This window comes from Thermothielavioides terrestris, chromosome 4 (genome assembly GCF_000226115.1).
Source record: "Thermothielavioides terrestris NRRL 8126 chromosome 4, complete sequence".
NCBI classification, from domain to species: Eukaryota; Fungi; Ascomycota; class Sordariomycetes; order Sordariales; family Chaetomiaceae; genus Thermothielavioides; species Thermothielavioides terrestris.
This window is the reverse complement of record NC_016460.1, coordinates 2,539,785-2,562,646: the sequence shown is the minus strand read 5'-3', so window position 1 is coordinate 2,562,646 and position 22,862 is coordinate 2,539,785. Positions and strand designations below refer to the sequence as shown.

Below are 22,862 nucleotides of genomic sequence, written 5' to 3'. Positions count from 1 at the left end.
CGGTATGTCCCCGGGTTGAAGCCGAGGCTCAAGCTCCAGCAATTTGCGGCCAGCAAGGCCCGCAAAGCAGGCACATGTTGCAACTGCGCCCGGCATTTTGGGTCCTGGTCACGCGTCGCCAATGACCCGTACCGCGCCGCCTACATCTCTCCCTTGGGCATGACCTCTCGCGTTTGGCGACGCGACGGCAAGACGGTCCCGCTGAAGCGAAACGCCGTTGTGTTTTGATTCCCCGTTCTCGCTGCGAGCTGGACGACACAACAACGCGAGTCCGAACGACGTGTGCACCCTGCTTGTCATCCACTCCACGATGGCTTCGGGTCCGAATCGTGCATTGTACACAGCGGCGGACACTCTCTCGCAGGCGCGAGGCCTGTCCGCGTCAATACCGTCGCTGTCGTTATCCGTCCCTTCCGGCCGCCACGCCGCCGCCTCGCACATCTCAAAGACATACCGCCAGGCGTCCACGCTCTTCCTCACGCGTCGCCTACCCGAGGCCCTGTCAACCGTGCTACCTCTCATATCTCCACTTGCGTCGGACGAGCAGAATGGCTCGTTCGAGCCCGCGCCGGTCGCCACGGCGTCGCGGTCATCGAGGGTCAAGGTGTGGAGCCTGTACCTCACCATCCTGAATGCGATTGTCGAGCTTGATTCGGACGACGGCAAGGAGGCGTTTGGGACGCATGAGTGGAGGGCACTTTGCCACAAGGTTCGGGAGGGAGAGATTTGGGAGGAGGTAGTCTGTAACGGATACCACGGCGTCGAGGGGGATGTTGACGCCGAGGTGGTCATCAACCTGTACGTCCGCAACCGATTCATGGTTTCCTTGCAAGCCCGTTTTCCCGCTAACACCATCCAGAGCCACCCTCCTCTTAGCGCACTCCAAAACGCAAGTTCTCAACCAAAAACGGCTCGAAAACTACCTCGCCGCAGCCCGCACGCCCAATCTGGAGATCAGCTCAGACCGCTTCGCGGAGTCCCCATCCCGCCGCTACCGCTCCCCAGCCGCGGGCAGCAACAACCACGCGCGCCGCGGCGGCCCCAGCGGCGCCGACACGCCCCGCGACCTCAACGCGCGCGTCAAGCTGCTCGAGCTCTACACGCTGCACGTCCTGCCGCGCAACGGCGAGTGGGAGTACGCGCGCGAGTTCATCTCCGTGAGCCCCGTGCTCGACGACGAGCGGCGCGAGGCCTTCCTGCAGGCGCTGCAGACCCTGCAGGAGGAGCAGCTCGAGGCGGAGCGCCGGGAGGAGGAGGAGCGCCGCCGGCGGGAGGAGGCGATCCGCCGCGACGTCGAGCAGGCCAGGCGGCTGCGGGCGGAGAACGAGGCGCGCGAGCGGAGGAGGCTGGACGAGGAGCGCCTGAAGAGGGAGGCGGCGGAAGCGGCGGCGAAACGAGTGAGCGCTACTGAGGTGGATTTTGGCGTCGAGGGGACGTCGTCTACGCCGCCGCTCCCGCCGCCGTCGTCGGTGTCGAGGAATAAACCACCCGGGAGTCCGTCGGGTGGGGGCGGTATTTTGCGGCCGAGAGGGCCGTTGGCGGGGAGAGGCCCTGCTGCCGGCGGCGGCGGCGGCGATACTGCCGTCGCGGCTCCGACGCTGATGTCCAGGGCATCGAGGGTGTTGGAGAATCTCCGAGTGCTCATCGACGAGCTCGCTGGGTCATTCAAGACACAGCCGTACGTGCTGCTGCGGATGTTGGCATTCATTATCGGGCTTCTCCTTCTGCTGAGCCGGAGGAGAATCCGAGAGAGGATCGCGCAGATCGTGGGGGTCAGCTGGGCCAAGGTGAAAGCCACGGCCGGGATGGGCACGAAGGTCAGCTACATCTAAGCACCCACCCCTGGTTGCTTAGGTGCCGGATTCCAAGGTATCTGTGCAAAGGGACGGGATCCCGTATGTATTAATACGCTCACGTGGTGCCAGATGTTGGTTATTGGCATCCGATTTCCTTTGTAGAAACGCATGAAATGACGATTTTATTAGCATAAGCTGGAAGACACCAAGCATAGATGCTCAAGAGCTGTCAGCAGATTGCGGAGGACTTCTGGTGTGGTTGTTTTCATATCCCTTTTAGAATGCTCCGAATGAACTCCAAGACGCCATCGAATGCAGAAGATCCTCCCAGGAAATCAACTCGCCCATGCCATCCATCCACACCAACGCCAATCCAGAGAAGAGAAACCAGCCCAAACCCGGGCCACCCCATCACTAGAACGTCGACCGATTCGTTTTCTTCTGGTAGAATAGCTACACACAAACACGCAGAGGTCAGCGATCCGGCCACACTCCAGCTGGGGGGGGTCGGGAGATGGAGATGGAGATGGAGAGAAAACTTACATCCGTCCGCGAGCTGCCCAGGTTGATGATCTTGGGACACCCGTCGCGGTCCTTCTCGAGGCGGGTGCACTCGAAGCAGTAGAAGGCGTCCGAGATGCCCTCGCCGCCGCACACGACGCACTTGTTCTGGTAGTTGCCGAAGCTGCACTCGTCGCAGATGCGCACCAGCGTCGTCGGGCGCACGTACGAGTCGCAGACGGGACACTTGCCGTCGCACTTGTCGCACAGCCGCCCGATTGCGATGCCGGCTTGCTTGCGGCACATGACCAGGTCGCTGAGGACGAACGGACGGGTTTTAGTATGATGTTCAAATGGTGGGGGAGGGGAAGAAGGGGGTATGGGGGAGGGGAGCACGTACGGATGATGGCGCGACATGGTGCGGGTTGGGACTTAGCTGGCCTTGCTGTTTGTCGAGAGTGATGGATGGTTTGGGGAAAGCAATCCAGTCGAAAGGGTCAACGATCAAAGGGGTGATGGGTATGGATAGGCGTGCTAAAGCGATTCGTCTCGTCGCCTCGTGGTCGTGTTGAAGATGCCGAAGGCCGATTACCTGCGACCGAAATTGCACGTCACCGAGGCTTTGTCACCGTGGCGTTAATACGTTACCTACCTAGTTATTTCCAGTAATTTCTATGACAGTTCGCTCTGTTACAACTTGCTTAGAGGGTTCGGGTTAACAGTTGAAGCAGCTCCACTCGTGAAAGCATGCGACGGGACAACGCTGGCTTAACGGGCATGCTCCCGCGATTCGCGATAAGCTACGGCACCTAGGGAAGGGCCACCTTTCCCAACACCGTGCCTCTGTTACAACACAGGCAATTCGAACGGCGCCCCGAAACAGGCAATCAGGATCGCACACACGCCTTTGTCCCCACTGCACTGTTCCAGCCAGCTCGCTGCGCATTGAGCAGCGGTTTCCAAGCGATCCAAATCTGCGCTACACCTATCATATCGCAATCGAGTGCCGGCGTGCCACAAGCTCAGATGGCTGAATCGGAAGATGTTGCCACGCATAAGCGCAAAGCGACTCCAGAGCTCACCGAAGAGGACACCGCTGGGAAGCGTCTCAAGCTCGACGACGGGAACGAAGATGTGCCCAACCTCAATGGTGAGGGCCAAGGAATGAGAGAGCTGAAGACCGGACGGCGCCCACTAGGGAGGGACAAAATGGGACGCACACGGACACGTTGCCTACACGAGCGCATGCGACGGAGCCGGAACCGGAGCGCGAGCCAGGGGCCCGGCGCTCACCCGAAGCGAGGAGACCATCAGCATCGGGCGGGCCCCCAATCCGCCGGGCCGTTAGTTTGGAAGAGAAAAAGCGCGGGCAACGGTTGTTTGGCGGCTTGGTCAGCACGCTCAGTCGGACCACGGCGGGATCCCAACAGCAAAGGAGGCTCGAGATCGAGCGGCGGCAGCACGAGAAGGCGCAGCAGAGGCGAGCCGAGGATGAGAAGCGCAGGGCCGAAAGGCTGGCGCAACTGAAGAGGACACGTCAGATTGAGCAGATCAAACTCGAGGAGCAGGCGGTACGTTGTCACGTCTCCTTCAGCTGCAACCCCTTCCCCCACTCCCTCCTCCCTCCCCCGAACGAAACTTGTAGCTGATTTGGATTGCCGCGTAGATGAGAACCAGGCACTCGGCTCTGCTTTCAAGGGCACACAGTCTGCACACAAAAAGCGAACCCAGACTTGTAGGTGGACGCACCGGCCCATTGGCGTGTCTCGAACGACGCTGACGTGCCACAGTACTACATACCCTGGGAGCTCACCAAAGAGCAAGAGGAGACCATCAAGGAACAGATTCGCGCTGCCGAGGATATGATCGACAGGGAGACGCGCGAGTTCAGGTCGCTCAAGGAGCGGCGGCTCAGGGCGCTGGGCGTGAGCCCTCCTCCACGGTCGCCGTCTCCTCCGCCCAGGCAGCAGGGGCAGCAGGAGCAGCAGGAGCAGCAGGGACAGCAGGGGCAGCGGCCGAAATCCGAGCCAGACTCGGACTCACGGGCAGAAAGAGCCACGGTTGGTGAGCCCCAACCTTCGCCGCAAGATACTAACCGGGAAGACGCTGTGGCCGCCACCCCGTCGAAGGTACTACGGGGTGATCATCATGACAAGGACCACGATGAAAACGGAGACGAGATGATGCAGGACGAGGAGGACATCGTCATATACTAACGCGCCTTTTCCGTTCCTGCCCTACTCTTCAACCTGCGCTGCGTGTTTTGTTGTAAGTGTAGGCGAGTCTTGTGCCCCGTCAGCGGCTTTTCCTTCCCGGTGTGTATGATATGCTGGCGGGTTGATCGGATCCCGCGGCGTTCGTTTTGGGGTCTCCTAGGCCGGGGTTGTGCCAGAAGAAGACAGTTACAGTGGTTTCGGTAAGCGGACACGGAGCGGACTTCGGAGGCCGGCGGGATTTCGCAGGCCCCAGCGGCGCGGAGACGGAGATGTCCCGGACGCCGTGCCGAGGCAGCGTCGGAGCCGTTCCGTTGGCGATCCCAGACGGGTGTGCATGCCGTACACTCCCTCCCTATTTACCTGGTACCTACCTTAAGGTGCCTTAGGTAGGGCCAGACACTCGCGGATAGCAAAAACGATTGCAAAATATTGTAATGTGCGTCTTCTGTCGAGTATCTTGTGCTTTCCGGCTGTTGCGGCTAAGTTACCTCGGTCCCCCTAGCTAAGCCGGTTGATCAGGTGAAGGGAACCCCGGAGAGGCCGGGTCGAACACCACAAACAGCCTCACAGTTTACTCGTATTGCTTTGGGAAAGAGGGGCCAACGGAAGCGGGGTGCCCACGAGTGATGCATGGGATGATTGCTACGTTGGGCAGGCAGCTCCGGAACTCGATGCTTTGAGGGTGGGGAGCATGGTTTCAGGGCTCTGGGCAGCTTCCTCCAAGCTCGCTACCTAATGTACGGTTACCTCCAGTATATAAGCGCAAGCTGCGCACTTCGTTGAGCTTCGCGAGCAGAAAGCGATCAACTGTGTACTGTGGAGGTGGGCTGCTCTGCAGCTTACACACTTAGGTTGGACAATCTTCCTGCACTGCTGTGGCTTGGTGGGAATTTTGCCTACATTGCAAGTAGAGGTAGTTGATCCTTAAGGTCTTGTAAGTCCGTTGCACTTGACCAACCTTACTTACCCCTCTTATTACTTCCATGTCTTCGCACACTTCCGCGTGTGCACCCCGAAGTCAACTTTCACACGCACGACTTGCTAACACTCTCAAGACGAACGTACCGTATCCAATCTCTCAATCAGCAACAGAAACATCAACAAGAAACAGACAACCATGGCTACCCCCAAAGTCGACAAGCTCACCCCCACGGACCCCCGCGTGCAGCACTGCACGTACAAGATCCCAGCCTCGGGCAAGACCTACCACTATCTGCTCGCCGAACCCGCCACGCCGCAGCCGCCGCCTCCCTCGGCAACCATCCTCCTGATCCACGGCTTCCCGGACCTCTCGTTCGGCTGGCGCTACCAGGTCCCGCGCCTGCTCGCCCTCAACCTGCGCGTGGTCGTGCCGGACCTGGTCGGCTTCGGCCGCAGCGACGCGCCGCCCGACCTCGCCGCCTACTCGTTCAAGGCCGTCGTGGACGATCTCGTGGCCCTCGTCCGCCACGTGCAACAGCAGCAGCAGGCCGAGAGCGAGGGCGAGAAGTTCTTCGTCGGCGGACACGACTGGGGCGGCGCGGTGGCCTGGCGGTTCGCGCTGTGGCGCCCGGACCTGTTGCGCGGCGTGTTCAGCGTGTGCACGCCGTTCTGGCCGCCCAGCGAGGTGTTCTTGAGCAGGGAGGAGATGGTGAAGCGGCTGCCGAACTTTGGGTACCAGCTGCAGTTTGGGCGGACCGAGGTCGAGGACGCGGTGGTGGGCAGGGACAGGATCAGGGCGTTGTTGAGCGTCATGGTGCGTCAAATCCGCCCTTTTCTTCCCCCCTCCTCCTTGTCAAGAATCCCTTTGCTCCCGAGCTGCCCCCAATCTCCCAATTAGGGAAGAGCTAACTCACATTTGAAACAGTATGGCGCGCGCCGCGAGGATGGAGAGCCCGTGTTTGATGTGCTGAGCGGGTTCAAGCTCGATAAATTGGAGGTGGGTAAGATCGGCGAGAGCCCCTTGATGAGCAAGGAGGAGTTGGATTTCTATGCGGATGAGTTCGTCAAGAACGGGATGAGAGGGCCATTGTGCTGGTATAAGACGGCCAAAATCAACTTTGATGAGGAGCGGAAGTTGCTGCAGGAGGGGAGGACTAGGGTCAGGGTGCCTGCCCTGATGGTGGTGGCGACGAGGGATAGGGCGCTGCCGCCGCCCATGTCGGCGGGTATGGACAAGCACTTTGACAATCTGGTCATGAGGGAGGTGGATGCCACGCATTGGGCGCTGTGGGAGAAGCCGGCCGAGACGAACCAGCACATCGACGAGTTCTTGAGAGGCATCCTTAAGGAGCAGCCTCTGAAGGCTTCCATTTGATATGGCGTCAGAACCGGCCGGTTTGGCCGAGCAAGTCAGCACATATCTTGACATGGTCAACACCTATATATATATTGATTCAACATGCCTAAAACGGGGGGTCCTGACTCCCTGGGTTGCTTCCACTGTAAATCGGCGACGACAGTACAATCCAGGGTGAGAACCAAGTCGCTAAGGTAGTCTTTCCCGGTCACTACATCGTATCCTAGCCATCACAGCCGCTCCCTCTGTGCTCTCGTTGCTCTCATACTGCGTGTCCAATACGCTCTGCAAGACAAGGCGCGCCCATATACGCCGTCCTGCTCAGGTACCCTCGGCCACCCCTGGTTCCCAAGAATTTGCGAACTTAGTATGCGACGATACAACGCACCGAGAACCGTAACACACCTCCAGATGGCCGTGAGGTATCTTCGGGAGCGGCGGGATTTTGTCCGCTACAAACGCCGCGGCGGGAGAGGCGCATTGTGGAGTAGCGTCGTGTCCTGACCGTAGCCTGTGTGCTCGGCCGGTCCCGGCGCCTATTGACGAGTTCGGCCGATTGACCTTGATGACAGACCTGGCCTTTCGCCTCACTTCAGGGTCCGCTTCTGGCCATCAACCGTAGGCACGGCTGACTTGGGCTTGTTTGGCTTCCCGCAGATGTGGCATGCTGTTTTTGTCAGGTTAGCTGCTAGAGACCGGAGACCGGGGACGTAGGGCGATCGAGTACTCACCGTCTGCGCGGTAAGCACACTGGTTGCAGTATGTGTGCCCCTGGGCGATCTTGGTCTTGCATCGTGCACATGAGCTGGAGTATTGAGCGTAGGGGTTCTTGGCAGCCTTAGAAAGGAGCTTGCTCTGGGCGAGTGTCAGCCGATTGCGATGAGGGCAACAAAAGTTCTGGCTGCTCACCTTTGAGATACCTGTTTGGCCGAGCGTGGCCGACTTCTTGTCGGTCGACGAAGATGAAGACGCCGGTGAGCCATAGTACATCTCACTCTTCTTCTTGACCCCCGGAGTGGCAAGGGTTGTCTGGTGGAGTTTCTGGCACTTGGCGCAGACCATGTTGGACACTATTCCGTCCTTGCTGCGCTATAACGGATGCGTTGCTGTTCGTGTGTCCGTGATGTGTTGCGCGTCTTCTCTGATCGTGTCTGAGTGTCAAGAGTCGATGACGGTGGCGGTTGGATGAGAATGAGATGATGGAGGCGCAGGCTTGGTGCACGGTGCTGTTCATTGCGGGACGAGAGTGACCTTCATGTTCGTTTCTCAAACATGCGGCCTCTGGCTTAGGTAATCACCTCAAACCTGTGGCAAGGACACCTCGAACTTCAATAAGGATTCTGATTGGCCATAAAAACCAGCCGAAACACTTCCTCAGGGCAACCAAGTGAACAGGCAAACACCTTTCAAAAGCCAAGCCAACGCTTTTAATGACCAAATGTGGAAGAAGTGACGTCCCTGCACTAGCCAATCGCGCTCGCGTTAACGAACATGAACGTTGGTTAGTCCCAAAATACCGTTACACCGGACACCCCTAACATGAACTGCCTCGCATCAAAGCAATGCCTCGTATTGACCTGACCTCGATCTGAAATACCGATTGCAAAACCCGCGACGCATCCAGCGGCATCTAGTGGCACGCCTCTCTACAGACTGGTCGCGGCTGCTTGTAACTGAGGTAGCTTTGGCAGTCCAGCTTCGTCTTTTTTTTTTTTTTTTGCTGCGACGCCTGCCGATCCAACCGGCACGTTACAGGTTGCGGCTGAGCTGCCCCCCCAGGGCCCAAGCAATATTCGCAATCCTCCGCTGAAAGGAGGCTGTGCTCGCAGCCAACACGACACCCGACACTCGCAGCCCGTTTGCGTTCGTCAACGCAATCTCGTCTCGCAACCCTCGACGGTGTCGCAGCCCTTCATTCCGTCAACATCTCTTCATACTGTCGTTCGCCCTCGATCAATGCGCCAACGCCCGCTGTGACCTGCCGTGCACCCCTTGGCCCTGAGCGGCACCGCCCTCCGGCATGACCGGCCGCTTGCCTCCCGGAGGCTCCTCGAGCGCCCGGAACGACCTCCTCCTCGATCTCGACAATGAGCAGCCCGTCTATAGCGCCGGGCAGCGCTCTGCCCTGACCGACGACGACCTCCTCAACTCTTACGCATACGACCAGCATGGTGCGCCATCGCGCCCTTCGGTGTCATACGATGACTTCGTCGGCGCCGGCCAGCCGAGGCAACCCGCCGGACGGCCCCCGCCCGCCGGCCCCTCAGGCTCCGCAGCGCGCCCCGCGGGGCCTTACGGCCCAGAGATTGGCAGACAATATAGCCAGACATCAGATCTGGGCAACTACCAGAGATATGCCGACGACTTCGATGACTACCCGGACGACGGCGGGTCGTACTACCCGCATGGCGGTGCTATAGCCGACGCTGGTCCGTCATCTTCGGCCCGGGAGAATGCGAGGAAACGGAACAGCGTCCTGAGCCTGGGCGGCGGCTTCTTCGGGAGGGTGAAAAACAGGCTGGGGATGGGTCAGGGATACTCGGAGATGGATCTCCCGCTGACCGAGTCGCGCGCTGAAGGCCGGACAGAGAGTGCCGAGGTGCCCGCGCCGAAGGAGAAGAGGTTCGACATGGGCAACTTCAAGTTCGGCTTCGGGCGTGCGAAGCCCGATCCATCCACCCTCGGCCCCCGGATCATCCACCTCAACAACCCGCCTGCGAACGCTGCCAACAAGTACGTGGATAACCACATCTCCACGGCCAAGTACAACATTGCGACATTTCTTCCCAAGTTCCTCTTCGAACAGTTCTCGAAATTTGCCAACATCTTCTTCTTGTTCACTGCTGGTCTGCAGCAGATCCCCGGCCTCTCGCCCACGAATCAATACACCACCATTGGTCCGCTTATCGTTGTGCTTCTGGTCTCGGCAGGCAAAGAGCTGGTCGAGGACTACCGAAGAAGAAAAGCCGACAGGGCGCTCAACATGTCCAAGACCCGGGTCCTGCGCGGCTCGACCTTCACCGAGGCGAGATGGATCGACGTTTCTGTGGGGGATATTGTGCGCGTCGAGTCGGAGGAACCGTTCCCTGCCGACCTGGTCCTTCTGGCTAGCTCCGAGCCAGAGGGCCTCTGTTACATCGAGACGGCCAACCTGGATGGCGAGACCAACCTCAAGATCAAGCAGGCCCTTCCCGAGACTTCATCCATGGTGAGCTCGATTGAGCTGAGCCGTCTCGGGGGCAGGCTCCGCTCCGAGCAGCCCAACAGCAGCCTATATACGTACGAAGCTACTCTAACCATGCAGGCTGGCGGCGGGGAGAAGGAACTACCTTTGAACCCAGAGCAGCTGCTGCTCCGTGGCGCCACCTTGCGCAATACGCCCTGGGTTCACGGTGTCGTCGTCTTCACCGGCCACGAGACCAAGTTGATGCGAAACGCGACGGCAGCACCCATCAAACGGACCAAGGTTGAAAAGCAGCTCAACAACCTCGTCCTGGTACTGGTGGGCATGCTGCTCGTGCTGAGCGTCATCTCTACCGTCGGCGATCTGATCATGCGGAATGTTATGGGTGACGCGCTTTCCTACCTCGCGCTAGACCCCCTCGACGGCGCCGCGGCCGTGGCTCGCATCTTCCTCAAGGACATGGTCACGTACTGGGTGCTTTTCTCCGCCTTGGTTCCCATCTCGCTCTTCGTCACGCTTGAACTCATCAAATATTGGCATGGCATCTTGATCAACGACGACCTGGATATCTACTATGACGTCACCGACACGCCTGCCAACTGCCGCACTTCCAGCTTGGTGGAGGAATTAGGCATGGTCGAGTACGTCTTCTCGGACAAGACAGGGACCTTGACCTGCAATCAGATGGAGTTCAAGGCGTGCTCGATTGCAGGCGTCATGTACGCCGAGACGGTCCCCGAGGACCGCGTTCCGACCATCGAGGACGGCGTGGAGGTTGGCATCCACTTGTTCAAGCAGCTCAAGCAAAACCTCAACGGCCATCCGACCGCCCAAGCCATCCATCACTTCCTTGCCTTGCTTGCGACCTGCCACACCGTGATCCCGGAGCAACACGAGTCAGGACGCATCAAGTACCAGGCCGCTTCCCCAGACGAGGGAGCGCTCGTCGAGGGTGCCGTGCAGCTCGGCTACAGGTTCATCGCTCGAAAGCCGCGCGCCGTCATCATCGAGGTCAACGGCGAGCAGCTCGAGTACGAGCTCCTGGCCGTTTGCGAGTTCAACTCGACGCGCAAGCGCATGTCGACCATCTACCGCTGCCCCGATGGCAAGATTCGAATCTACTGCAAGGGCGCAGACACGGTCATCCTCGAGCGCCTGAACGACAACAACCCGCACGTCGATGCCACGCTCCGCCACCTCGAGGAATACGCGTCCGAAGGGCTGCGGACACTCTGCCTGGCTATGCGCGAGATTCCCGAGCAGGAATTCCAGGAGTGGTATCAGGTCTACGACAAGGCGCAGACCACCGTAGGCGGCACCCGCGCTCAGGAGCTGGACAAGGCTGCCGAGATCATTGAGCATGGCTTCTACCTTCTCGGCGCCACCGCCATCGAGGATCGACTGCAAGACGGCGTCCCGGAAACCATCCACACGCTTCAGGAGGCCGGCATCAAGGTGTGGGTGCTGACCGGTGACAGACAAGAGACGGCCATCAACATCGGCATGAGTTGCAAGCTTCTGAGCGAGGACATGATGCTTCTCATCGTCAACGAGGACAGCGCTGAAGCGACGCGGGACAACCTCCAGAAGAAGTTGGACGCGATCCGGCATCATGGCGGCGACGTTTCCATCGAGACGGCGACCCTGGCCCTCGTGATCGACGGCAAGTCGTTGACGTATGCTCTAGAGAAAGACATGGAGAAGCTCTTCCTTGACCTTGCCGTACTGTGCAAGGCCGTCATCTGTTGCCGTGTCTCGCCATTACAAAAGGCCATGGTGGTCAAGCTGGTCAAGAAGTACCAGAAGGAGTCCATCCTCCTCGCCATCGGCGATGGAGCGAACGATGTCTCCATGATTCAGGCAGCGCACATCGGCATCGGTATCAGCGGCGTCGAGGGTCTCCAGGCCGCGCGCAGCGCAGATATATCGATCGCCCAGTTTCGCTTCCTCCGCAAGCTTCTCCTCGTCCACGGCTCCTGGAGTTACCATCGCGTGTCCAAGGCGATTTTGTTTTCCTTCTACAAGAACATCACCCTTTATCTCACGCAGTTTTGGGTAAGTTTCCCATCCATCTTTTTTTGCCGTATGCGCTGTCATTCACTTTTACTCACGTTTCCCAGTACGTCTTCCAAAACGTCTTCTCCGGCGAGGTCATCTACGAGTCTTGGACGCTGTCCTTCTACAACGTCTTCTACACCCTCCTCCCTCCGTTCGCCCTGGGTATTCTGGACCAGTTCGTCTCGGCCCGGCTCCTCGACCGCTATCCGCAGCTGTACTCTCTCGGCCAGAAGAATCGGTTCTTCCGGCTGAGGGTGTTTGTCGCGTGGATCGCCACGGCCGTTTACCATTCCATCATCCTCTACATTGGCGGCTCGCTCTTTTTCATCGACGACGGCGTCCAAAGCGACAGCGTTCCCGCCGGCAAATGGGTCTGGGGTACGGCCATGTACGGCGCCGTCCTCTTGACCGTCCTCGGCAAGGCGGCGCTCGTGACGAACAACTGGACCAAGTACCACGTCATCGCCATCCCCGGCAGCATGGCCATCTGGATCGTGTTCATCGCCGTGTACGGCACCGTCGCTCCAAAGCTCGGGTTCTCGACCGAGTACTTTAGCGTGGTCCCCCGCCTGTTCACCAGTCCCGCCTTCTGGCTCCAGATGCCCACTCTTGCCATCCTCTCCCTGACGCGGGACTTCGCGTGGAAGTTCAGCAAGCGCCTGTGGCGGCCCGAGGCGTACCACCATGTGCAGGAGATTCAGAAGTACAATATCCAGGATTACCGGCCTCGGTACGTTCCCCCCCGGGCCCTAACCACCCCTTGTCTTTTCCCCTTCGCCATTTCCCGCCTTTTTTTTTCTTCTCAATGCGCTCGTTCTGGGGCAGGAACTGCAAGAGTGAGTGAGTGCTAACCGAGTCTGGCGCATCTTTAGGATGGAGCAATTTCAAAAGGCTATCCGCAAGGTCAGGCAGGTGCAGCGCATGCGCAAGCAGCGCGGGTACGCCTTCTCGCAGGCCGACGAGTCGCAGACCAGGGTGCTGCAGGCGTACGATACGACGCAGCATCGCGGCCGGTACGGCGAAATGGCGAGCTCGAGGCCACAATGATGGATGGGGATTCATACCACGTTTGGTTTCTTTTCGGTTGGCGGGGTTTTTCACTTTAAATGACCTACTTGCTGGTAGTGATGGATGGGGATTGTCACAACCAGGCGGAGTACCAAGGGTTCATTCAAAGGGGGAAAAGAAGCGGTGCTGCTGTTTCGCCGTGCGACTTTTGGCGGGGTCGTTCTTGTTCTCGGTGTACGCTGGCTATCATTGTGTTCGACAGTTAGCAGCGTCCAATCTGTACTATTGTCGTCGTGTTCTTGGGGGGGTTTGGCATGATGACGGGTATTTCTGTGTACACAGCGCGCTTGGGGCGTCAGATCTCGGTCGTCTTATGCGGTGATACGGATTACAGTCCTCGCTCTGGTCATCGAGATGGCGCTCTGCTGCGGGTTTTGCCTGCGGTGATTCGATGTTGCACGAAGTCCAGGCCATACACTCGCTCACATCTCTCCTCAGGTTCGACTTGAAGCGCGGAGCGAAGGTCCTCTTCGAGTGGCGGCTCACCGGAAGATATTCATCGTTCCGTTGTCATCCGTAAAGGCATCGGAAGATGATTTGATGCAGTTTTGCAAACGGTGTCACGGTCATCCATTTCTCCCTTATTGGCAGGGTTCTGGACCGTGAGTACGGAGTATGTACCCGTATGTACATTTCAATCCATCGCCATCCCGTCCGAAGCTTCCGTAGTGGCGCATTCCCACATCCTATCCTCACTTAGCGGAGTTACTTCAGTGAAGTCAGGTCGGTCTTCCTCGACAGGTAGGCTCGTGTCTCCATCCTCATACAATTCGTCATGGCTTTGCTGTTCCCGGCCACACCTCGTTCGTCACCACCGCCGATCCCAACACGCTGATCACCCTCGATACCAAATCGTGCACCTTCACAGAGAGGCTCCCGTGCCTGTTAACGACTAACGTTACGCTACAGCAAGGGCCTGTCCCGTCAACTGCCGGATTTTCCGTCATGCCCGGCGGGTTAGCGAATCCGTGGCCTTTTTTCTTTGTTTACTATCACTGCGGCGCCCTGAAAAAGAAGACGGGAAACCCCTGACGTAAACGGGCTTGCTCCCAAGATGGCAATTGCACCAAACGCTGTCTATCATCCATGGGGTTGTAGTACTGCTGGGCTCTCTGAGGTGACGTAGAAGGCAGAGATTGGAATGGAAGTCCGTGATAGCCCACAGCTTACAAGTAAGCAACCTGCGCCCCCTTCCCCCCCCCTTGGTCCTGGGGCAGGTGGTAGTGTATACCACCGATGTCCGTATGTAAGGTACGCACTACACATAGGTATCAGCTACAGTGCGAACCAGACACGGTAGATAGTTATGCGGAACTGCCTCCGTGCATACAAGCAGAAGACCCCCTCCGATCGTCGTCGACTTCTTCCTATCCCATCTGGATCTTCACTCCTAGGCAACTACATATTGGAATTGGCTGCCGAGGCGGCTCCACTCCGCTAGTTACCACGGGCCGATATCTGCACTCGAAACTACCCAGGACTTCCCGAGATGGTCGGGAAGTGCGGCGGAAAGGGGGATCGGGGCCAGAACGTGGCGCTGTGTCCGTGGGACAATGGGCGGGCGATGATGGCTGATCAGTTGGGGTTTGTTTGGAGTTGGTTGAACCAGTTACCTAACTACAACGTAAATAAATACCTAACAGTACATCTGCGTTAGACGCAGTACGCGGCGAGACACTCTGCTCCTGCGAAGCTGCAAATCAATCCTCGCCTACTCAGGTCCTCCCACGATACCTTACCTGTGTGGAAGCAGTCACACAAACCACCACAGTAGTTACTCCGTGCAAGCAGCGCAGCAGACTTGCAGCCATTGTCCACTTTCCACTTTCCAATTCCAACTTTCCCTCTCCGTTACCTTGGCAGCTCTGACGGCGCAGCAAAGCCAAAGAAGAAAATTTCTTCCTCACCCATATACTCCACTCACCTTCTCACTCTCGTATATCTCGTCAACAAAAGCTCCAGCTCTCGCCAACTCGGCCAACAGATCCCCATCTTACAAACTCCACTTCTTGCATTGTCCCATCAGCTTAGTGTCTTCCGTACGGAGTACTCCATCATGTACGGATAACCCATTCTCAACCCCAAGCTGCCCCGCAGAGTGGACCGGCTGTCAGAGCTCGGATTCTGTTCCGCGGACGGCCCGGGGGGAGGGATGGATACTTGGAAGTTATGGGGTCTCCACATGTGGAGGTAAAGGTACTCAGTAAGTCGTCAACCAAATCCGGGTTGAGGTATTCGCAGGGCAAACCGATACACACACAAGATATCACCACGACGTATTCCTACTCAATCGCTGTTTGGGGTAGTTATATTGTAACAGAACTAGACCTTATTACACCAAAATTCCACTAAGGGTGTCTCATCGCTCAGTACCCTGTCCCACAAGCCAAGGGTACCTGCACCCAAGTGAGGTCAAGCTCCGAATACTCGCGAGATCCAAATCCAGTTCCTGAGGGGATGCTAAAAACGGACAAAAAAATGCGGATATACACTGTCCAAGGGAATTCCTCGAGGATTCCCTCCAGTCCTGTTAATGATAAGCCTGAAGATACACTATAACCGATAATCAGAGTGTGCAAATACTCCGCAGTTGAGCTGTGTCATGTTGTTCCCGAGTCTCCAACCCCAGCGACGCCAAGAAATTCCCAGACCGACAAGGCGCATGTCAAATGCATGCCCCGGAGATTTGCTTTTCCCGACTCTAGTGTTAACGTGATGCCATGCCCGCTAAATTCACTTTTGAAATGCAACCCGCAGGATTGAAACGGTAGTAAAGAAAAAGAAATATGGAAGGACCAGAAGAAAAAAAGAAAATTGGGACAAAAAGGAAGACCCCATGAGGCCGGGTGAGAAGGAGCAAAGACGACCAACCCACGCCGGGTGATCCGAAACCCCGCGCTAGAGATGCAGGCGTCCGGAACGTGCCCATGCTCGAGGGTGAGTTACCCCGGAAAATGGTCGGTGCCCCAGGACCGATCAGGAAAGCCGGAGGGAGATAGCGGCGCCCGAAAAGCCCCCATGATCTCGACTATCGTGTGGGGTAAACTGAGGCGAGACGCGGAGAAATCGTGTTCATTGGCGTCTGCTGACGACGAGACGACGGCTGGTCTTTGTCGCATGTGTCGTGCGACCAACAACCCCCGCGTGGCAGGTTGTAGGGTCCTGCACTGCTGGGCAGATCCCCCCCTTCGTCTCCACGCGCACCCCACACACATGAAGGCGAGAGGAGGAAAGGTAAACGAAGAATTGGGGAGCTGTCGGCGGATAGTCCGAGACCCCATGCAGGGCAAAGGCTACCAGCAATTCGCACCCCACCTTCCACGGCATGGGCCCCAAGTGAACGGGTGCAGCCGAGCGCGGGGCTTGAGCAAGCGCAGTCGGACTACCGTCCCAGCATGGGTGTCACGAGCTCGATGCTTTTCGGCCTCGCGTACGCGGTCGGCCTGCGGGCTGGTAGTGGCCGGTCCGAGCTTGACCCGTAGTAATCGCTGCCGGCGGCAGAATAGGCGCCATCGTACGTCGACGAGAAAATGCTCATGGCGGGCTTCGAGTACGAGTTGCTGGGACTCGTCGCGGTGGCGCTCCGGCCAAACGGCCAGATACCCGAATGGTAAGTCCCCGTAGGCGAGGTGGGACTCGCTGGGCGGATGGACAGCGACTTGAGGGCTGAGATGGCAGACTGGGTCGCCGGGGTGCTTGGCGGGGAGACGTGTGTCGAGCTCGGACGCGAAGGCGAAGCGCGCGGGATGATATCTCGGTGTTCCGGCGGGCCCGAGAATAACGGATACTGCGGGGCCGAGGGACCGTTGATGTAGCGGCTCGGCGCCGTGGATATGCTCGCGCCGTTCAGGTCATGCATGCGGCATCTGATTGATCCGCGTCAGCAATTCGCAGGCAGAGCAGCAGTTGTGCGTGTCGTGTCGGACTCACTCCTCAGAGCAGTACAAATACTGATCATCCGAAGGGACGAATTGCTTTTCGCAGATCATGCTGCAGCACGAAACAGCCAGTCGGTCAGCCTGGGGCTTCTCTCGGGCAGCGGGAATGTGGGGTGGGAGTAACAATGCAGGAACGGCACTCTCCGGCACCATCGAGAAGAGATCAACGCTGATGGGCCGCCAGCCAGTCTCCCCCGCTCTCCCCTCCTGTCCCGTGCTCACTCGGGTGTTCCGGGGTGACACCGATCGCCTGCATGCCAGGTGACGGATGCAGGAGGACGGACTCGGCAGTCCTGTGAGGGGAAGGGGCGGGGCCAAACGACCCAATGCAGTGCAACTGCGGTTGGTGAAACGGGGGAGGAAAAAACAGGGCAGGGTTGTTGTAGTTGTTGGGATGACATACCAAAACTGCGGGAAGCTTTCCCTCTCCTCGTCCCACCAGCGTTCCTCCTCCCACTCCTTCTCGCGATCGCGCGGGTTCCTGCCCAGCTTCGGGACGCTCTGCGGCGTGGTCCTTCTTGTCATGGCGGCAGGGCGAGATGAGTGCTTCTTTGCCGACGGATCCGTTGAACCAACAGCCTTGCGCACGTCCGTTAGGGACGAGTTGCCCGAGGCATGGCCCGACTTTCGTCGATGGTGGTGCATTGGTGACTGCCGGTGCCGTGATTGGCTCGAAGATTCCAGGTTGACAGAAGCAGGGGCGGGACGGTTACACCAGTAGGTGGTTATGCGGGGGCCCGCCTGCTGCTTTGGACTAGCGTAGGGTCCAGTGGGGGGGAAGGAGCGAGGAGGGCTCGCAGCTCAGGCAACCAACTTCCGACTGCTGTGTTTGAAGAAAGTCGAGGGCTCTGAGAGCCAGGAACCCAAGGACGGGATCGGCCCCTATTTGAGCCCGGCGGTTTGCTCTTTCAAGCCAGGGAGGCAGGAGGAAAATTTGAAGGTTCTGACGAACCAACAATTGCGTCTCGTCGAGTGGTGGCAAATATGTATGTACGCTGCAAGGAGAGATTTTCCTGAGCTGCCGGTTGTTGGGTCTTCGGCGGCGGGTCAAAGGTGGATTGGATTGGTGGTCAGTGGTGTGCTGCTGCAGTTCGACAGGTGCTCGTCGTGGTTTGGACAAGATGGAAGATACGGCTGGCGTCTGAAGGAGACAATCGAACGTCAATTGGGCGTTTGAAGAGGCGTCGATGGCTGTGATAGCAGGACGTCGTCGTTGTCGTTGTTGATAGCTGCACGGCAGGAGGGCTTCGTCTGTCTGACGTGACGGAGGGGGTGTGGAGAACTCGAGGACGGGAAGCTTTGGTCCCAACCAACAACGGACCGGCGGAGTTCGTGTTGTTAAATACACTTGTAGGTGCCTAGGGGCCGAGAAGCGAAGGAAAGAGAAAGCGAATCAGAACTGAGCCGGTACGGAATATTCCAGCTTTTTGTCCGTGTTGGATGACTCTTCGCGGTCCTGGCAATGCAAGCGCTTCGATCAACCCCAGGTATGCGGACAGGCCGGTTCCTGGGAAGCTTGCCGAGAACGGAGATCTCGGAGTTGCGGCCTGGGCCAATCGTCTTTCACCGTTGCTGGGGGTTCGAGTGAGCGTCCACAGTTGTGGCTGCCAGTTGAACCTTGCCCCAGTGGATAATGTTACACCATGCGGGCCGCGAGAGTCACCTCACGGTGTGAAAGACGCGAGAGCTTGTAGGTAGGTAGGTAAGAAAGCTCCTCTGTGACGGGTCCTCTTGGCCAAGTCGGAGTTCGGATCCTGTCTGCCTGCTCAATAGCGACAGATGCGGACAAGATGAGGGGAGGAGAGTCTTGCAGGAAGACGAGGAGAGGGTGCGAAGTCCTCTTGTAGTGTAGTGAAGCTGGTCACGCCGTCCAGTTTGTCGCATCGATTAGCTAACCGGCGCATGTTCTGGCGGCATCCTGAGAGGGGCTGAAAGGAGGGGTTCCAGTGGATCGTCATGAGAATGTGGGGTGCCACGGCGGGACCCTGGCGGAACCCTGTCCCTTGCCCCTGTCTCTCCGTTTTGTTAAGGTACACGTACATACCAACCTAATGTATTCCGTATTCTTGCCCCTGCTTCCCCGTGAGGTGTGCCGAGCTGCGAGCGCGGGACTCGTCGGTTGGACAGTCAGCCTGGAGCTTTGGGCTGTGAATGCATCCCGCTGCTTTCGTCGAAACCCCTGTGAGTATCCGTACTGTGTATTACACGAGCCTACCTGCTATGTATGGAGTACTATACGTTTATGTTCCCATGTGGTCGGTGCGGTGACAGCTTCCGCGTGACGGATGACAGCATTTGGAGACGGCGATTGTTGCGAGAATGTCGTGATATCTTTCCCACATTTGCGAGCTCAATTGACTGACTTCACACCTCCTGCGTGCCTCCGTACTGTGGAGGGTACCTGGGCCTGGATGGTTCGTCGTGAGACGTGATCTTGCCAAGTGATTGGCTGGAACCCACTTTACGGTGTGCAGGGCTCGCATGACTCTGTGCGCTGCTGCGAGTTCATCGAGGTTCCAGTTCAGTTCCTGACCATGGCTGCTCCGAGCTCCGAGTTTCCAATGACGACTGTGGCATAGAAAGGAATATCGGTACCTACTGTGTGCTACCTCCAGGCACGTACTGTGCCGCAGGTCCCTGAATCCATCTTGGGATGTGCATGCATTGGGGAATGCCAACAAGGTTGCACAGGTACTCGATACTGTGTACGCCGGGCTGACTACAACTTCAAGAAGGGAGGTACCTTACCTTGGCCATCCAACAACGCCCAGCCAGGCAGGCGAGCGTAAGCTGCAATGGTGGGCGCGAACTCTGGGCTCCCATCACGCGTAACTTACCCAGTCGCGCAACGCCGAGCCATCCGTGAGCCATCGTCCTTAAGACTTTAGCATCAGGTGCCCCGGTGTCCCGGATGACGGTGAAGATTTTTCCCGCGGCTGACTTGCACTTCTCAAACTTTCAGGCCTCCCAATTGGTGTGGAACCTGACTTGCTCCAAGTTCTGGAAGAATGCGTCAGATGACGAGATCCTGGGAGGACGCCACGCAATAAGCAGGCAGAGCGCAACCCTTTTGGCTAACACGTTCGCGCCCTGTCTCACAAGCCTCTCTTCCCCAACCTAGAGATGAACGCGGTGACCAGGAACAGCCGCCGGCCTGACAGGGACCCAGAAGAACCAAGACGACTTCGTACTGTGGTAGTTACACAGAGGGACCTTGATGGCTGACCCCGCTCTCAATTGCTGGAAGAACAGAGAGTTTGATCTGTGGTCTGCAGCATGTGCTGGCATGCCGGCATCACCATCTCGTTTTACAGAGGAACGACCCTCGAAGCGGCTTGCCGTTCATGACCAAAGGAGGAAAAAAATATCACAATGTGTGTGACGTAACTACCGTTGTCGGGAAAAGGACGGGAGCAACGAACCGCAAAGCGCCAATCTGATCTCTCCGTCGATTCACGTTGAGCCCCGACTCCACTGAAGATCGAGGCTCTGCCTTCCATGGACGCTTGGACGCAGCAGAAAAACTTGGAAGCCGCCCTGGGCCGAACCCCCTTGGAGCACATGCTTCAAGTTACTGGCTAAGCGCCAGTGGCTTGTTTGCTTGCTAGTGTTCTGTGTAGAGATCCGGCAGCGAGCCCTCGTGTCAGCCCACTGCTGCTACTGGGGGAATACTGGCGAAGCAGGTACTTGGTACTAGTGTACTGTACAGTACATGCGCAATATGGTGTATGATCCGCCGCGTTCCTGGATCCTTTGGGTGCATCATCCGTGACCCACAGCGGCTCAGCAAGGTTGCGATCTTGCATTGCCTGCGCTCTTGGATGAGCTGACCCCAAGCCATCCGAGCCGCTCAGCGTGGGGGTACGAGCTCCAAAGCCGAGAAGGCGGGGAGCTGACGTGTGAGACTTTCAGACTGGCTAACGAAGGTGTTCAACGAACCGTTCGGATCATGGCCGTCTTCCCCTTTCGGCTGTGGCAATGTCAGTGCTGCGTCTGCCACTCTCACTACACTAGTCGTAGTACGGGCACGATGTGTTTGACAGGCCATCCGCCGGCGAGACTCTTGCGAGCCACGTGCAATATCGTCATGTGTTAATGGTGACCCCTACAACCAGCACGCAGCCATGACCTGCGGCCGACTCTCGAAAGCGGACGGCAATGTGAACAGAGCCACGAGGCTAATTCGAAACGTGGTCCCCGTATCCCGTATCATTTTCGCACTTCCGTCGAGTCGACACCACATGGCTCACGCACAACCTCCCATTCTCGGCTTGAACTTTGCGAAGCTGCGAAACGCAGGTCCACCATCAACAAACAGGAAGACATCGTGCTGCAGACGATCCTCGCACTCTACACAGGAGCGTTATGTACTCCCGTGGATACGGTCAGGCACAGATCGAACTGCTCCGCTTCCAAAAATTAAACACGATGCTCCGAGCTGGTGCCGACAAGAGATAGGTAGGCGCCTCTATATTCCGCACATGGTAATAAAATGGAAGGTTGTGCCTGCCCCCCCGGGTAACGACGGGTTTTCGAGGTTTCGCGATAGATAAGGAACAGCTCGGTACCACTCCGTGGTGGACTCGCAACCAAACAGGCCTTCAAGTGGGGGTCAAGGGAGCCGACCCCCACGCGGTCCTCGCCCCCTTCGCTTCGATGTCGACTGAAAGCAAGTACGGTTCCGTTCGAAGGAGTGGACGGATTCTGTAGCTTTGGTCACTCAAGGTGCCGCTGATCAGATCCGAGAGCCGCTGCTACGCTACTGACGGATAACGCTATCGCGACTCTGGGGAGTTATCGTTCGGATAAGAGATCGGAACCGCAGGGTTGGCTTGGCATTGGCCCAGCCGGCAGTAGTGTAAGCGACCGTCCGTTTTGGGCGCTCTCCTAGCTTGGCCGCTGCTGACCAGTAGAGTGGCTTTCCCATATCGCAAATCACGGTGATATGATCACGGTGATATGAGCCAGTGCGGCAAGCCAGGATAGCAGCGAGATGCGCCTCTAGCACGCCGCCGCTCTCCCGGCCCCGGTGGCGGCCCCACAGCACCCCGGTCCCTCCGGGGCTCGGGGCCCGCGCGGAGGATGAGTCGTTCAGAGTTCTCCGATGTCGCGCAGCGGCAAACGCAGAGTTGTGCCCAGATTCCAGACGGGATTCCCCTTGGCTAACCAAGCGCCTACGGATACCCAACGCGGCCTACCTCGGCACACAGTGCAGGTCCCCGACAGTCCGACCTACATCACACGCTCAGCGGATGCGCGCCGCTCCCGCCCCGTCGAATCCGAGGACGCGCCTGTGCAGCAACGCAACGGCCTAAACCCGTCGGATCCGGACCCGAATCCGAATCCGGTGCGTACCTGCTTGAGAGCATGAGGCCCTGTCCTTGTCTCCCACCGTCCAACAGTCCACCCGACAGCCTGGAACGGAACTGCGGCCTGCAGCCTGCAGGAGCAGAGGCCGGGCCGAGCGGCTGGCCGAATGACGGAGAGCTTGACTCACGCTCGGCTCAAGCATTACCTTCGTTACCGCCGAACACGCGCTCAGGTTCCCAATCTGACTCGGAATTGCCGGTCCCGGGGTGAGACGTGCTGACGATCATTCCGAACACGGAGCTTTCGCGATGAATTGCGTGATCTGACGTTGTGAGGAATGCGTTGGTTGATTGCTCGAGTCGTTGTTTGGTTGGTTTGTTCGCAGCGGCATGCCAATCTGTTGTGTTGTTCACCGATGGAAGCCGTCGGTGAAAGTGAAACCACACGGATTTGTGCTCTGCGTTGCGCCATTGCCAAAAACAAGAGGTGAGTGTAGCGTCTCAGCAGGGCTGA

The 22,862-nt window shown here is 58.1% G+C and overlaps 7 protein-coding genes across 7 annotated transcripts; 4 read left to right on the top strand and 3 right to left on the bottom strand.

Moving 5' to 3' along the window:
• Positions 1–310: 310 nt before the first annotated feature.
• THITE_130385 (uncharacterized protein) lies at positions 311–1,988 on the top strand (the record flags this gene model as incomplete). Its single annotated transcript, XM_003655538.1, has 2 exons — positions 311–798; positions 860–1,988. 2 exons carry the CDS (start codon positions 311–313, stop codon positions 1,830–1,832), a joined length of 1,461 nt encoding a protein of 486 aa, XP_003655586.1. The 3' UTR covers positions 1,833–1,988.
• A 121-nt stretch (positions 1,989–2,109) lies between these two features.
• On the bottom strand, positions 2,110–2,960 carry THITE_2119430 (uncharacterized protein). The gene is made up of 3 exons (XM_003655537.1): positions 2,698–2,960; positions 2,340–2,613; positions 2,110–2,249 (listed from the first exon to the last, which is right to left on the bottom strand). Exons 1-3 carry the CDS (start codon positions 2,712–2,714, stop codon positions 2,211–2,213), a joined length of 330 nt encoding a protein of 109 aa, XP_003655585.1. The 5' UTR covers positions 2,715–2,960; the 3' UTR covers positions 2,110–2,210.
• Positions 2,961–3,323: 363 nt separating this feature from the next.
• Positions 3,324–4,513, top strand: THITE_155901 (uncharacterized protein; the record flags this gene model as incomplete). Its single annotated transcript, XM_003655536.1, has 3 exons — positions 3,324–3,447; positions 3,540–3,868; positions 4,088–4,513. 3 exons carry the CDS (start codon positions 3,324–3,326, stop codon positions 4,511–4,513), a joined length of 879 nt encoding a protein of 292 aa, XP_003655584.1.
• Positions 4,514–4,984: 471 nt separating this feature from the next.
• Positions 4,985–7,168, top strand: THITE_2119426 (uncharacterized protein). The gene is made up of 3 exons (XM_003655535.1): positions 4,985–5,447; positions 5,569–6,248; positions 6,360–7,168. Exons 2-3 carry the CDS (start codon positions 5,631–5,633, stop codon positions 6,807–6,809), a joined length of 1,068 nt encoding a protein of 355 aa, XP_003655583.1. The 5' UTR covers positions 4,985–5,447; positions 5,569–5,630; the 3' UTR covers positions 6,810–7,168.
• THITE_2119424 (uncharacterized protein) lies at positions 7,121–8,179 on the bottom strand. Its single transcript, XM_003655534.1, has 3 exons — positions 7,701–8,179; positions 7,523–7,646; positions 7,121–7,458 (listed from the first exon to the last, which is right to left on the bottom strand). Exons 1-3 carry the CDS (start codon positions 7,851–7,853, stop codon positions 7,379–7,381), a joined length of 357 nt encoding a protein of 118 aa, XP_003655582.1. The 5' UTR covers positions 7,854–8,179; the 3' UTR covers positions 7,121–7,378.
• A 437-nt stretch (positions 8,180–8,616) lies between these two features.
• Positions 8,617–13,218, top strand: THITE_2119421 (uncharacterized protein). Its single transcript, XM_003655533.1, has 3 exons — positions 8,617–12,030; positions 12,096–12,763; positions 12,906–13,218. Exons 1-3 carry the CDS (start codon positions 8,812–8,814, stop codon positions 13,078–13,080), a joined length of 4,062 nt encoding a protein of 1,353 aa, XP_003655581.1. The 5' UTR covers positions 8,617–8,811; the 3' UTR covers positions 13,081–13,218.
• Positions 13,219–16,256: 3,038 nt separating this feature from the next.
• Positions 16,257–17,855, bottom strand: THITE_2119417 (uncharacterized protein). The gene is made up of 3 exons (XM_003655532.1): positions 17,443–17,855; positions 17,032–17,091; positions 16,257–16,967 (listed from the first exon to the last, which is right to left on the bottom strand). The coding sequence occupies exons 1-3, from the start codon at positions 17,682–17,684 to the stop codon at positions 16,484–16,486; spliced, it is 786 nt and encodes a 261-aa protein (XP_003655580.1). The 5' UTR covers positions 17,685–17,855; the 3' UTR covers positions 16,257–16,483.
• Between the last annotated feature and the right edge of the window lie 5,007 nt (positions 17,856–22,862).

What these genes read in the sequence shown, in the direction of transcription:
- THITE_2119430 (XM_003655537.1), bottom strand. An exon ending in TGGGCAGCTCGCGGACGGAT is followed by an intron (nt 2,250 to 2,339) that starts GTAAGTTTTCTC and finishes GTTTGTGTGTAG; the next exon opens with CTATTCTACCAGAAGAAAAC.
- THITE_2119426 (XM_003655535.1), top strand. Translation starts at nt 5,631, where the DNA reads ATGGCTACCCCCAAAGTCGACAAGCTCACCCCCACGGACCCCCGCGTG. An exon ending in GGGCGTTGTTGAGCGTCATG is followed by an intron (nt 6,249 to 6,359) that starts GTGCGTCAAATC and finishes CATTTGAAACAG; the next exon opens with TATGGCGCGCGCCGCGAGGA.
- THITE_2119424 (XM_003655534.1), bottom strand. Translation starts at nt 7,853, where the DNA reads ATGGTCTGCGCCAAGTGCCAGAAACTCCACCAGACAACCCTTGCCACT. An exon ending in GCCAAACAGGTATCTCAAAG is followed by an intron (nt 7,647 to 7,700) that starts GTGAGCAGCCAG and finishes ACACTCGCCCAG; the next exon opens with AGCAAGCTCCTTTCTAAGGC. An exon ending in GTGTGCTTACCGCGCAGACG is followed by an intron (nt 7,459 to 7,522) that starts GTGAGTACTCGA and finishes TGACAAAAACAG; the next exon opens with CATGCCACATCTGCGGGAAG.
- THITE_2119421 (XM_003655533.1), top strand. Translation starts at nt 8,812, where the DNA reads ATGACCGGCCGCTTGCCTCCCGGAGGCTCCTCGAGCGCCCGGAACGAC. An exon ending in TTTATCTCACGCAGTTTTGG is followed by an intron (nt 12,031 to 12,095) that starts GTAAGTTTCCCA and finishes CACGTTTCCCAG; the next exon opens with TACGTCTTCCAAAACGTCTT. An exon ending in ATCCAGGATTACCGGCCTCG is followed by an intron (nt 12,764 to 12,905) that starts GTACGTTCCCCC and finishes GCGCATCTTTAG; the next exon opens with GATGGAGCAATTTCAAAAGG.
- THITE_2119417 (XM_003655532.1), bottom strand. Translation starts at nt 17,684, where the DNA reads ATGCACCACCATCGACGAAAGTCGGGCCATGCCTCGGGCAACTCGTCC. An exon ending in GAAAGCTTCCCGCAGTTTTG is followed by an intron (nt 17,092 to 17,442) that starts GTATGTCATCCC and finishes TTCGTGCTGCAG; the next exon opens with CATGATCTGCGAAAAGCAAT. An exon ending in TATTTGTACTGCTCTGAGGA is followed by an intron (nt 16,968 to 17,031) that starts GTGAGTCCGACA and finishes CGGATCAATCAG; the next exon opens with ATGCCGCATGCATGACCTGA.